General features: G+C 38.8%; 1 protein-coding gene across 2 annotated transcripts in view; it reads left to right on the forward strand.

Moving 5' to 3' along the window:
* UNC5C (unc-5 netrin receptor C) overlaps nt 1-15,262 on the forward strand; it is a 388,870-nt gene that overhangs the window by 252,557 nt on the left and 121,051 nt on the right. For both annotated transcript variants that reach the window (XM_079773660.1, XM_079773661.1), the window contains one exon: nt 4,161-4,304. In XM_079773660.1, the coding sequence (XP_079629786.1) occupies nt 4,161-4,304 (144 nt within the window). The remainder of the gene's footprint in view (nt 1-4,160; nt 4,305-15,262) is intronic.

The raw sequence follows: 15,262 nt of genomic DNA on the forward strand, positions 1-15,262 counted from the left end.
AAATGAACAGCTGAAGGCTGTAGATGATGTTTGACCCATCTTTACATTACTGAATTTAATGTAATTTTGACATTCATTGACTTTTCATAGCTGTTGGAAGCATTTTAGGTTACATTTCTGGGGGAATATGGATCATGTTTTAAATAATTATACTACAGGATTCATCATGTATTTGTGATCCCTTTATAGTATTCTCTTAAAAAAACAGCACTATTTGTGGTGCCTGACCACTCTTATGAAATTAAAATTGTGCTAGAGATAAGGTATAAGTGTCAATTAGCAGATTTTATTGCCATAATCATGGATAACCTCACAACAATCCAACCAGAGAGTTGCACTTGCATCTGAATTTTTAAAACCATTTGAAACTCCCTATTAACAAGTGCATATTTGTACTCATTATAAGACTTCTTGGTATGCCATGCTAATTACTTTCCTGCACTCTGGTTCCCAAACCACAATGAATCCTATTATAAAAGCAAATCACTGCAAACTTCAAACAACATGCCTCCCTGAGATGCCACTATTAAGGGAAGAACAGTGATGGGAAGTCTTTGATGTTATCAGATGTGATGGGAAATACACATTTGTATTTGAGTAAGTCCTGTAGATTGAAGCATTTCCTCCCCACCTTTAAATAACCTGAAACCAATTTCAAGTTCCCAAATGCTCTTCAAAGCAGCCCGCATTGGAAGTAATGCTGATGGCATTTCAAATTTCAAGGCAGCTTGTTTTTTTCTGTCTCAAGACTTCAAGCAGATTTGCAATTTTACTTTCAGAGAGAAAGGATATTACCTGCTTTTACCCACACCACTAGCTTCTGGTTTGATGAGCGAAATGGGATAGGCCGGGAATGAATGTACCTGTGGTAATGAAAAGGTGGTATGTAACCAAGTAGCTCAGAATTTGAGTAATGCAGCAGTTTCTAAGGCATTCTAAGCTGTGTTTAATTACTCTGTGTTCAGTTCTTTCTTGTTCTTGTGTTGTTAACCAAAATTTGGAATGTAATCTTTGAGCTTGTGGTAGGACAACTGTACACAACTGTAATCCATCCCCTTCTGAATGGGGCGTCTGAGAAGCTGAGGACGAAAATTGGTGTGTGCATGACTCCGGCGCCCACAGGGAGCCTGGGCCACACAATTCAGAACATTCATACTACGAGTAATTCCTGTACAGGAGGGTCAGTCTGTGGCTTCTTAAAAGGCTTCAGATCCGTGGTCAGTAGAATGTACTTGAGCTAAAAGGTTACAGTGGCCCTAGTGAAGTTCCCCTAGCATTTAATTAGGTTTCCTGTAATTGCTTTAAGTAAAAGGGGTGAGGGGAATGAAACCTAAAGTTATCATCTTGGGGCAGAAAATATGTGTATGTGGTTTTAATATCCTGAGCCCATTTGTGGCTGCTCTGCATTTTGGAAAGAGCCATAATAGGTCTAAGGAAACACAGACAGCAAGTTTATCAGCCCTTTGGTGACTGTAAATTACTGCAACAACTTTATAGGAAGAGCTTTGCTTCCAGTAAGTGAATTTCTGCACAAAGAGAGAAGGTGTAAACAAGTAAAACAGGCAAAAGTATTAAACACCAGAAAGTGGAATTTTTTTAAAGGTGGGGGGAGGGATAGAAAAGCGGTGATCCATCTTTGCATGGATTTCTAGATGTCGGGAAAAGGACAATAATTACAGTAAGATAGGAAAATGAGGGGCTTAGGCAGGGGCCAGGAAAGAGGAAGGAAAGTAGTATTTGCTGATAAACTGGAATTTTTGCTGTGGAGGGTATTTTGTTAGTTGGACATTGGCTAAAATATATACTAATCTTTTCATAGAGGAGTGAGGGATTGGGATATTCCAGTTACTTGAAAAAGAACTTTAAGTTGATCATTATATAAACATAAGAGAATTACTAATTTTCAAAATAATGTTAAGTATCCTCAGTAAGTCTTGACAATAGACTTGCCCCTCAGGGTCTTTCCTTGACTGAGGATTGTAAAACCCACTTTCCTGGGCTTTATCCCAGTTCAGAGACTCATGAATGGACCTAAGGGCTTAGTCATTCCTGTGACTCAAATCCCATCAGCTTTTGATTGGAAATATTGTTTATTCCCCAGTGGGTCAGCAGCTACTTTTATTGGGTAAGTGTCCATTTCCCTAAGTGCTGTTCTCCTTGTTTTTTAGGGTAAGTTCTGGGATACCTTTTTTTTTTTTTTTTTAATCTCTAGATGACACCCTTTTCACGTCACCTATACCAAGAAGTCATAATCAAACATTTTAAGAAATCATAACTTGGAGGCACTAATTAAACTCCAAAGAACCAGTTAAACTATATATTGTACTTATCATATATGTATTTTTAAAAATTTTCATCTGATTATATCACCTACTTGCTTAAAACAATTTAATAATGTCCATAATCTCAGGAAGAAATTAAAAATCCTAATCATGCTATACAACAGTGGTTCTTAAACTATAGCATGCATCAGAATTCTTGGAGGGTTTGTTAAAATACAGATTGCTGGGCCTGATTCTCAAGGTTATTTATTCAGTGAGTCTGAAGTGGGACCCAATAATTCACATTTCCAACAAATTCCAGGTGATGTTAGAACAGCTGTACTGGGGCCCACATTGAGAACCACTGGTCTACAAGACTGTGTAAAAACTGGTCCCTTTCTCATCTCTAGCTGCATCCATGCCATTATTTTCTGTGTCTGGGGCTTGTCTTCTCCCGGGACCTCAATCTTCCCATTCTCTTTCCTGCTTCTTTCCATATGCCCTATCCCTCTCCCCATATAATTTAACAAACATAATTCATGTTGGGTCTTTTATTCCCCTTGTTATTCATTCTGTGTCCCTATATGTCTCCTTTGCAGCACTGAACACAATTATAATTAAATAATAAATTATACAATCTGTAGTTAATATGTTCCTTCCTCACAATAATATCAGTTCATTGAGGAAAATCACCATCTTACTCTCATTTCCCAACAGCCTAGTGCAGTGTCTTTTATATAATGGATACATAATAAATATTTGTTGAATGAATGAATGAATGAATGAATAGACGATTGAAAGCAATATGTTTAAACTTTCTTCCTGTGCTCATACTTGACGCAGAGCAAATTCTTCTACTCCCCAAGGGTGCCTCTGTTAGTTCTCTCAATAGACACTCCATCTGGAAAGTGCAAGTTCAGTCTCTAGGAGAACTGACAGTCACGCACATATATCTTGTAGATCTCTGTTGTTGCTCAGTGCAAAGATGCAAACTGCAGAATGAATCTCTGAAATAGGCTTTGAATCCTCAAGATAAACACCCCTAAAATGATAATCCCAGATTCTCAGTACAATTTATGTTATGTAGGATTATGTAATTCTGTGAAACAAATTCTAAGTACTCGAGCATTTTAGCTGGAGACCACTTTATCTTTAACAGGATTTTGGTTACATTACAATTATAGAGAAACATTTGGGCTTTCAAAATATTATGCCTGAAAACCTTAAAGTAATACATTCTTTGGCTAGAATAGTAGAGATTTGATACCTGGGGCTACTATATCTTTCAAGGAAAAGTGTGCCTAATAACTGAAACACATCTGCTAACATAATTTAATTGTTAAATAATCACCACATATTTATAAATTACTTGCTGATATGATAAAATGTGATGTATAGGTATACATATTTCTAACTTACGCACTTATGATTATAGTTTTAGGTGGTTCTCTCTCATTTTATGTGAACTAAATCTTCTTAGGAAGATTTAGATTTCTAATTCTGAGTATAGCACGTGGGTCTCTTACCCACAGCCTATATAATTGAGGTAGAATCCTTAGAAGCTGTGAAATTCAAGTTCACATTTAAATATACAGGAGGAGATAACTTGGTGGAGGATGATTATTAGGCCATATGGGGAAAAGTGTAATTTTGTGGAATAATAGATCTTCACTTTCATCTTCTGATGAATCCAGAAGATTTGAGAAAGCAAATAAGAGAATGAAAAAGTTGTGAGTCAAGTTACTGGAGCCAGAGGAAAATCAGAGGAGATGAGAGGCAATATCTGGGATGTTGATCGACGGCATCAAGATGGATCATGGAGTGGAAAAAAGCAGGGTATGTTTTGTATTTCCTTAGTACAAATCTTCTCCTGACTTAAATCTTCCTTTCTCTGGTTAGGTCTCATTGTCCGGGAAGTGAGCATTGAGATTTCACGCCAACAAGTGGAAGAACTCTTTGGGCCTGATGATTACTGGTGCCAGTGTGTGGCCTGGAGCTCAGCGGGCACCACCAAGAGCCGGAAGGCCTATGTGCGCATCGCATGTGAGTCATTGTGCATGGACCCTGTGGGCTTGGGGGGCCGGTGGAATGTGGGCAAATTTAGAGTGCGGCTGCTCTAGCATCAAAGAAACCGGTCAAAAATGGCTCTCAGATTTCTGCATTTGAGATACACTTTTCCCTTAAGTCAGCAGAATATTATTATTTTTTGTTTGTTTGTCTCAAGGCACTGAGTAGTTTTCCTTTTGGGACATGAAAAAAAATAGTGCTACTTTCAAAAGATTCTGATATTTTGAAAATCTGGTAATAATTAGGCTATGGGAAAACCAACTATATTACTTTAATGAGTTTATGCTGCCAATTTAAGACAATGTTGACTAGATTTGCTATTGGGGACAAAGATTACCCAGACAAAGCTTCTCTGTTTATTTTGGAAATGTTCTACTGCATCAAAATTACCACTATTTTCCACGCTGTGTTAATTTCTAGAGTATTCATGTTCAGGGAGAAGTTCAGCAGTGCCTCACAAAAAGGGTTGTATAATCAAATCAATGTTGAAAATACCCACCCACCCACCCCTTTTTTTTTTTTTTTTTTTTTTTTTTTGGCCAAAGTTACAGAAGTTTCTTCATTGCAGAACTTCCCAGATTCTTTAATATGCTAATGTTAATATACTAGTATGATATTATTATCCCCCAAAGGAGATATAGCCTGCAGCTCTTCCTGCAGACTCCTTTTCTCAATGAATACTACTCACATCCTAAGCAGCATGAATGCTGCTATAATCTGCTTTAAGGTTCCATTTTGAGAAATTTTCTCAAGTATGAAACCAAAACTTACAATCCATGCAAGTTTTATTCTCTGAACCCCTTTGCAGGTCTGCATTTTTCTAAATCCCTCTTTGTGGCAGATGTCACTATCACTTATCTCTACGGTGTCACTAAGTTTCCAACAGTCCTGGCTTAGATGCTTCCCCAATTCCATACTTGCCTCTTCCTTCCCTTCACCATGATGTAGACCACAACCATTGTAAATACTTCCCAGTTAGTGTTTGGGCCTCAAGCCTTTGCCTTCCTCCAGCCTTCTTCCATATTTCCACAAATACAATCTTCCTAAAACCCAGGCCTCATCTCATCTCTCCCTGCTTAAAATTTACAGGGGCTCGTGTGAAAAGTCAACATTCCTTACAATGGCATATATCATTATGTTAGTGTTTTAAGGCTGCCAAAACAAAACACCACAGAGCGGGTGGATTAAACAACAGAAACATCGTTTCTCGCTGTTCTGAAAGCTAGAAGTCTGAGATCAAGATGCCAACAGTATTGATTTATTTTGAAGCCTCTGTCCTTGGCTTGTAGATAGTCCTCTTTTCTGTGTCTTCACATGGACTTTCCTCTGTAACAGTCCAGGTCTAGATTTCTCTTCTTAATATGATTATTAGTCATTTCATCCATTATTGCTCAGTGGTTGAGCATCGACCCAGGAACCAAGAGGTCACACTTCGATTCCTGGTAAGGCCACATGCCCAGGTTTCTGGCTCAGTGGGAGCGTGCAGGAGGCAGCTAATCAATGACGTTTCCTCTCTCATCGATGTTTCCATCTTTCTATCTCTCTCCCTTCCTCTCTCTCTAAAAACCAATAATAAAAACATTTTTTAAAAAAACTAGTAGTCATTTTGAATTAGGGCCACCCTAAGGCCTCATTTTAACTTAATTACCTCTTGAAAGGCCTTATCTCCAAATAAAATAATATTCCGAGGTACTGGGGATTAGGACATCAACACACAAATTTTGGGACACACAACACAGCCCATAATTACATATTTCATGTTTTATATATCCAGCCTATGTTTCCAACTCTGACCACAAAGAATTTCTCCATATTAATCATGCTACATTAGAAATATCTTGATTTCTATGCTTCCCAGGAATTGTTCATACTGAAGGAGCTCACCCTTCTCTTACTTCCCTTCATTATTTGTAAAAAGTCAATTATTTAACAAATATTTAGCAAACATGTTGTCTTTCTTGGAACAAATGTAGGTATTTGGTATGGTATGAAACAAACAAACAAAAAAGTGATGATCCCTGCCCTCATAGAGCTTATGTTCTGGTGAGGAAGGGAAATCTCTAAATATAATCAATAATAATCAGGTACACACAATTGGTAAGTTCTATGAACAAAGCAAGAAATGGTACTAAGCAGTGCTTCGGGGTGATGTTCAAGGAAGGCTTCAGGAAGAAGTTGGCAATTGAAGGAACCTGAAGAAGGAGAGGGAGGGAGTCAGGCAGAGGGAACAGCAAGTTGGAGAAGTATGGAAGGATATCCTGAGGCAGAAGGCAGGCCAGTTCCAAGAAAACCGCATTGGCCACAGTGGCTGGAAGAGACTGAATGAGAGGAGACTCCTGCATGAGCAGAGAAAAGTAAGGTATGGAGACATATGTAACACTTTCAACAATAAAGATTTAAAAAATAAAAATAATAAAACTGTCCTAGCCAGTTTTTCTCAGTGGATAGAGTGTCAGCCTGCGGACTGACGGGTCCCTGGATGGATATCTCGGTTGCAGGCTTGATTTCTGGCCCTGGTCAGGGCACATATGGGTTGATGTGTTTCTCTCACATTGATGTTTCTCTCTCTGCCTTTCCCCCTCCATTCCACTCTAAAAATTAATGGAAAAATATCCTCAGGTGAGGATTAACCAAAAAAGTTAAAATTAAAATAAAAAAATAATCACGAGGCAAAATTAATTTTGAAAATATATTTTATTTAGTCCAGTCTTTCTAAATAACTGATATAAACAAGTAGTAAACACAATTTTTTTTCCATATTAATCCTTGAGATCTGGTGTGCTTACATCAATTGTACTTCCCAATTAAAAGTAGCCACAGGTTGCCCTAGCTGGTTTGGCTCAGTGGATAGCGTGTCAGCCTGCAGACTGAAGGGTCCAAGGTTCGATTCTAGCCAAGGGCACATATCTAGGTTGTGGGCTTGATCCCCAGTGTGGGGCATGCAGGAGGCAGCCAATCAATGATTCTCTCTCATCATTGATGTTTCTATCTCTTTCTCCCTCTCCTTTCCTCTCTGAAATCCATAAAAATATTTTTTTAAAAAAGTAGCCACAGGTCAATTGCTCAAGAGCCACATGTGCTTGGTATTGGGCAGATGAGTTCTAGAATAATGATAATTAGGGAGGCGCTGTTCCAATTAACTTTATTTTTCACCTCAGTTAGGTACCATTTTCTTTTATGGTGACAATACTTAAGATCTACTGTCTTAGAAAATTTCAAGTATATAATATGGTATTATTAACAATAGTCACCATGCTGTATATTACATTGCCAGAATTTACTCATTATATAATTGAAAGTTTGTATCCTTTGACCAACATTTATGTGGATTATCTCATTCCATCCTTGGGACAACTCTATGTGATAGATGTTATTATCATCATGCTACAGATGAGTAAATTGAGAACCAACAGAGATTAAAAATCTTGCCTGAGGCATGAAGCTTGGAATAGACAGAAAGATCACAGAGGGGAGGGGGCTGGGGTCACCTCTACAGAGGTGCAGACCTTGACCAATTTACCTAAAACCTACTGACATCAGCTCTATCATTCTCCTAACCCCAAGCCTGCATTTTTTTCCTTGAGAAAACTTCTCTTAATCATTATTTTTTTTCCTTTCATGTTGACTGTGTGAATCACTGTAATATAAGCTTCACAAGGACAGGCACTTTATTTTCTTCATTATATCCCTGTGAAAATGAAGAAACTTCATTTAAAATGCATTCAGGAGGCTAGAAGAGAAAACTCTCAGGTATGGTCACCCAACTGACTCCAACAGGAAGTGACCTGCCCTAAATCTTGGATAAAAAGTGACACTACTTTACCATCTCAGCCTGAGGAAGAAAATTCCTCTTTGCCCATAACAGTTCAGCCAATGGGAGAATGATGTAACTCAGCCAATGAAAAGTCATTATACTTCAAACTTTCCATTTCCTCCAATGGACTCTTTATTTACAGTAGACCCTCCCAAGTCTGTAGAAGAGCATCCTCTCCTTTGTTTCTCTGCATTTGCCATTAGACTGCATGTCCTGAATTGCAATTGTTTGTTCTCAAAAAAACTATTTTGCTGCAGAAATATCTGGGTGTCTATTTGTTAAAGGTTAACATCCCCAATACCTAAAATTAGTTTTTTGCATGTAGATGGCGCTAAGTAAATGAAGACTGAAATTAAATTGAAAACATATGATAGGGCAAAGTGATGATGCTATTGAATGCTAATCATTTGTTCTTTTTATTGGCCAAGGAATTTGATGCATTTATTGCACAAGGAATTAAGGACATCAGATAGCCTGAAGTGATTGCCTCTGTGCTCCTCCCCCGCCACACACACACATACACTTCACACCCTCATTACACTTCTGTGCTTATTTATTTTCTCCATAGTACTTATTAACTTCTAAACTCTTACATATTTACTTATTTATTATGTTTATGCTTTTTGGTCTATCATTCCCACCCCCTTAGAGAGTAAGATCCCTATGGACAAAGATTTTTGTTTGTTTTTTTTCACTGATGAATTCAAAATGCCTACAATGATGCTGGGCACACTGTGGGAACTTAATAAATATCTTAAAGGAATGAATGAATTGATTTTTCTATAGTAGTGGTAATAGCATCTCCAATTAAATATACACTGAGTGGCCAGATTATTATGATCTCTAAATGCATAATAATCTGGCCACTCAGTGTGTGTGTGTGTGTGTGTGTGTGTGTGTGTGTGTGTGTGTACACACATATATTAGAGGCCTGGTGCATGAATTCATGCATGGGTGGGGTCCGGCCAGCCTGGCCAGGGGGAGGAGACATGGGCGGTTGGCTGGCCTGCCTGCTGGTCAAACTCCTAGTCAAGGGGACAATTTGCATATTAGCCTTTTATTATATAAGATATACACTGAGTGGCCAGATTATTATGCGTTCAGAGATCATAATAATCTGGCCACTCAATGTATCTGTAATCTTGTGAATTATTGTGTTGATTTTTTTTAAATATAGAACTCATTATTCATGGTCTTTTATGTCATTTTTTTTCCATTTCCTATCTACTCTACCTAGCAAAAACAAAATTAATTAATTATGGAATTTAGCCAAATAATGTATTTCTTTAACTAGGTATTCTGAAAGATTTATATTATACTATGAAAGTATCTAGATGTTTAATGCCAAATGTCCTGATAGAGCTTAGCAGGCTTACTAACACATTGGAATAAATCACCTATTTATTAAAGTGTTGTTTGATTCTTTGTACAACCATTTAAGCCCCTAATAAGCCCATTATAAACTACAGAAGCCAGATTTTGAAATAGAGGAGATTAATTGTAGAATTTAGACTTTTTAGATAAGAGAAAATTTTAACAATTAATTTCTTCTTGTGTTATATAAATCTCAGCTATTATGTTAAATAGTATTTAATCATGTTGTTTCTATTTCAAGATTAAATGCTATAATAGTATCAATCTATGTTTTTCCAAAAATATTTGCTTTTATATATGGATAGAAGGTCCCAAGATTTGTAGAAGACCACAAATCTATAGACATTTATAGCCCATATTTATTTTGAGAGCTAGACATCCAATTGATTGAAAACTGTCTCATAAGTTATATTTTGGGGGAAATCATTTATTTATTTGCTATAGGAAGAGCTGGTAACCCACCAGACTAAAATGTGGCATTAAAATAATCTTTTATGCTATGTGAAAAAGCGAAGTTTATGGCTAAAAGGCTTGTTTGCAGAAAAGCTTGTCTGCAATCATTGCATTCTTTTTTGTACTCTGAGAAAAAGAGTCCTAACTTTTTGATATGTCAGGTACTCATCCATAAAGTTGGCATGTTTCTTATTATTTATCCTTAAGACATGCCTTAAAAAATGTTGTGATGACATATAATCATTTTTTTTTCTGAAATGAAAGATGCAGTGTGAATTATAAAAGAATGGTTCGTATGTGTTTTTTCTCTTCCTCTTCTCTGTAATGGATGTCATTTGGAGTTCTAGCTCTAAAATACTTATTTGAAAAAAAACTTTAGCAGAACTCTGTGAATACAAATATGTCCTATAAATGCCCCAAAGCCAAGAAATAAAGAAGAATGGCTGAAATGGTCCTTCCCTTCTGCAGGGACTATGTTCACGTGAGATTTCTCTGTTGAAATGACCTCAGTGCAGCAAGGAAGTAGCTATACCTCAGCACAACTTAACCCTTCACCCCGATAATCTTCAGCTTATTTGCTTAAAGATCATTCTAACCTCTGTCCCTAGGTGTAGATTATCCTATCTAATAAAAGAGTGATATGCAAATTGACCATCACTCCAACACACAAGATGGCTGCCCCCTTGTGGACACAAGATGGCCACCACATGATGGCCTGCAGGGGAGGGCAGTTTGGGGGGACCCAGGCCTGCAGGGGAGGGCAGTTGGGGGGGCCAGACCAGTAGGGGAGAGTAGTTAGGGGTGATGAGGCTGGCAGGGGAGGGCAGTTAGGGGTGACTGGGTCGGCAGGGGAGGGCAGTTGGGGGGGACCAGGTCGGCAGGGGAGGGCAGTTAGAGGCAATCAGGCTGGCAGGGGAGCAGTTAGGCATCAATCGGGCTGGCAGGGGAGTGGTTAGGGGGTGATCAGGCTGGCAGGAAGAAGCGGTTGGGGGCAATCAGGAAGGCAGGAAGGCAGGAAGGCAAGCGGTTGGGAGCCAGCAGTCCTGGATTGTGAGAGGGATATCCAACTGCCCGTTTAGGCCCAATCCTACCGGGATCGGGCCTAAACGGGCAGTCGGACATCCCTTGAGGGGTCCCAGATTGGAGAGGGTGCAGGCTGGGCTGAGGGACACACACCCCCGTGCACGAATTTTATACACCGGGCCTCTCGTTGTATAATAAAAGGTTTGGTGATAAATTCCTAAGAGTCATGAAAAACAGCTTTTTCAAAGGTAAGATGAGGTTACAAAATAACAGAAACCAATCAAAGTGTTTCATCTTCATTAAACTTTTAAAAATTCTCTGTCCTAGTAGCCAACATTTATGGTGTCCTTACTGTGTGCCCAATTCTGTTGTAAAGCCCCTTGTGCCTGTTAACAGTCTCGATGCCCCCAACAATCCTGAGAGAGATCCTGGTATAATCCTTATTCTGCAAATAACAAAACAGAGGCATGGAAGCAGGTAACTTGCCGGAGTCACTTGTTTAGGAAATGGTAAATCTGAGTTTTAAGCAAACTCTTCCCTTTGCAGTCCAGTTCATTGTGCAGATTTTCAGAAACGTGACAATTCTTGACTTTTCTATCTAACCATAGAGGAAACTTCATTTAGTTTGTTTTTGTTGGTTGGTTGGTTGGCTTTTGTCTGCTTTGTTTTATAGTTTCCAATATTCTAGAAGAAAAAGCAAGTGGAAAAAAAATTCCATCTGTTTTTTACATACTGTATTCCTTACATTTAAAAATTACAGACTTTCTGATTATAAACATTTTCATGATTTACCCAGCTGGCGAGGCTCAGTGGTTGAGTGTAGACCTATGAACCAGGAGATTACGGTTCAATTCCCAATGAGGGCTCATGCCTGGGTTTGGGCCTCGATCCCCAATGTCGGGCGTGCAGGAGACAGCTGATAGATTATTCTGTCTCATCATTGATGTTCCTATCTCTCTCTCCCTCTCTCTTCCTCTCTGAAATCAATAAAATATATTTAAAAAATAAATGAAAAAAATAAAAATTTGCATGATTTAAAAAGAAATCCAGCAAAGGTAAGATGCTCAATTCCTGAAAAACAAGACTATGATAAACTTTTTAAGGTTCTGTGGCCTAAACTCAGGCATTTTTCACTTTTAATAAGTTCACAAAGCGCAGAAGACTAATCTAGTTCTCACAAAATGTGCTGTACTGGTCTGTTCACAGCAGTGATTTCCTGTTAGCAGCCATATCTGGTGATTTAAGCATACGTTGTACTCTACTATGACAACATAATTAGCCTCTTTTACCATTATTAAAAGAAAGGCACATTTTCCCCTTTAATGACACAAGTATTATTACTATATGTGACCATAGAATTATTTTATTCACTAGAGGAGTACTTTGAAAGTACATTAAAGCAATTTTTTAAAAAGTTAAAAATGTATTTAGCACCTCTATTCATTAAGCATGAAGAAGAATTAATTGAAAAATAATTTGAAAGTAGGAAAATGTGAATCATTGTAAAGCAGCTGTACTTGCTTAATGCAAGATCAGGCCTGAGTCACAGAGTATAGATGGCCAGCAGCAGATAATTCCACATGAATCTCTTCTAAGTACAGAATTTCCCGAAATCTAGAGTCGTTTTGTCAAGACCAGCTCAATTTGGGAGGCAAGAAGCTTAATTCTGATACATGGAGTGTGGCCTCTTGGTAGAAATAAATAAGTAAATAAAGTAATTAATTTATTTAAGTATCAGTACAACCATGAACTCTGAAAGTTTGACAGCTACGCTGATGGAGACTGAATGGAGTGGTTATCTAAATGAGGACATTTGTAGAGGGTTTCTATGTAACAGCACTGACTTAAGTGTGTTTACTGTATCACCTTATTTAACCTCTGCTATAACCCTATCCGTACTGGAATTGCCTTCATTTTAGGATAAGAAAACCAAAGCACATGAACCTTATTAAGTACAGAACCAGGATTAAAGCCAGGCATGTGGATCCAGGCTCCACACTCTTAACCCCTGGTGGTAGGCTGGATAATGGTCCTAAACCCTGGATCCTGTAAATCTTACTTCCCATGGAAAAGGGGTCTTTGCAGATGTGCTTAAATTAGTTATCTTGAGATGGGGAGATTATCGTGGATTATCCAGGTGGGCCTTAGATGCCATTACAAGTGTCCTTTTAAGAGAAAGGCATAGGGCGACTTGACACAGACAGAAGAGGAGGCCATGTGACCACAGAGGCAGGGACTGGAGGGATGCAGCCATAATCCAAGGAAGGCTGGCAGCCACCGGAATCTGGAAGAGACAAGCTGTGGATGGATTCTCTCTGAGAATCTGGAGTGAGCACAGTCTTGCTGACCCATTGATTACGGGCTAGTGAAACTGACTTCAGATCGCTGGCCTCCAAACTGTGAGAAAATAAATATTAGTTGTTTTAAAGCACAAAAGTTTTTTTTTTAATTTATTTACAAGAAATAAAGCCACTAAGCAGCACTCTTCCTTCAGCAGACCCATATCATGGGGTCGCACACTTCCAAAAAGCTTGGGATCTGGAACAAGTGAGTTAGCTTCTTAAGGTCCTCGTTGTATCGCACCATAAGAGAACTTGTTTTCTTCAGACCTTCAGTATAGGGGATGGAAGATTATTTTGGAAATTGAATTGAATTTGGCATTTATTCAGGATGTATAATGCGCTAAGAACCAAGATATATTTGACCTCAAAAAACTCTAGGATTTATAAATTAAGCAATGGACTGGGATTAGTTCATCTTTTTGAAGTGAAATTTAGTTGCAATGTAATATGTGATAGAAAGACAGCCACAACTGTGCAGACATACCCCACATCAGGAAGTCCTGGACAGTGAATGTTAGGTTGCGGATGCAAATGTACCACATCTTGAATGCTAACTGCTGCTCAGCTGTGGCCTCCCACACAGGGGAGGATCCTGAGGCTGAGTCCAGACTACAGAGAAGAATATCATGATTGATTACTTATGGGCACACTAGCCGAAAGGGAAGGCAGCCATTCCTACTCTAAAAACAAGAATTGAGCCCAGATCATAATCCCCTTTGACAGTTTACTTCTGTACATGAAAGAGCTTCAGGTTTTCAGACATAGCAACTGTAGCAATAAACATATTGCTTCAGAAAAGAATGTGGGGACATTTTTATTTCATACTAGAGGCCCAGTGCATGGATTTGTGCACCAGTAGGGTCCCTCAGCCTGGCCTGCACTCTCTTGCAATCCGGGACCCCTCGGGGGATGTGGGATTGCAGGTTTCAGCCAGGCCCTGCAGGCCAGGCTGAGGGACCCAGGCCTCTAGTATGCATATGAGATCTTTGGTTAATCTCTTCCCGCCCTCCCTCCTCTCCCCTTCCCTCTGAGATTCATCAGTCTGTTCCATGTTTCCATGCCTATGTGTTCAGTATCAACCCCCTGGTGGTCAGTGCGCATCATAGCTACCAGTCGAATAATCGCTTAGGCTTTTATATATAGATAGATAGATAGATAGATAGATAGATAGATAGATAGTCATCAGGAATTACAAGAATAATAACAAAGTGCCTTTTCAGCCATCAAGAAACTTTCAGTTCTCCTGACAGAGGTGCTAATAGTTTGCATTTTTAAGAGAAATATTGCTTAATCTTCTGAAGTCCTGACATTTATTGCCTTCCATTTTTTCTGAAAGTAGGTAAAGGAGCATAAACTAATAATTATAAAATACTAATTCAGGATATGTTGCGTATGCTATCCTACTAACAGAAACAGCTCTGCCACTGAGACCTCTTGGTCAGCTTTCCTGATCAAGTGTCTGAAAGTCAGAAGGGGGAGGAGCTGTGAGGACAAGTCCAGAGGATTATCTCTGAAGTGGGAGAGAAGCCACAAAAGCTATTAATATAACTGTGACACCCTCAGCACTGAACTTGCTAGGCCAGTGGTCGGCAAACTGCGGCTCGCGAGCCACATGCGGCTCTTTGGCCCCTTGAGTGTGGCTCTTCCACAAAATACCACGGCCTGGGCAAGTCTATTTTGAAGAAGTAGCGTTAGAAGTTTAAGTTTAAAAAATTTGGCTCTTAAAAGAAATTTCAATCGTTGTACTGTTGATATTTGGCTCTGTTGACTAATGAGTTTGCCGACCACTGTGCTAGACCAATACCTCAACATGGCAGTCCACATTTCCAGTATAACCCACTAACTTTTTGCCCCTTAAAATGTTTGCTCATATAGGTATTTTGATAAACTTTTAAGCAGTTGACAACAATTTTAAAATTTTACATAAT

This window comes from Cnephaeus nilssonii (assembly GCF_951640355.1).
Source record: "Cnephaeus nilssonii genome assembly, chromosome: 1".
NCBI lineage: Eukaryota > Metazoa > Chordata > Mammalia > Chiroptera > Vespertilionidae > Cnephaeus > Cnephaeus nilssonii.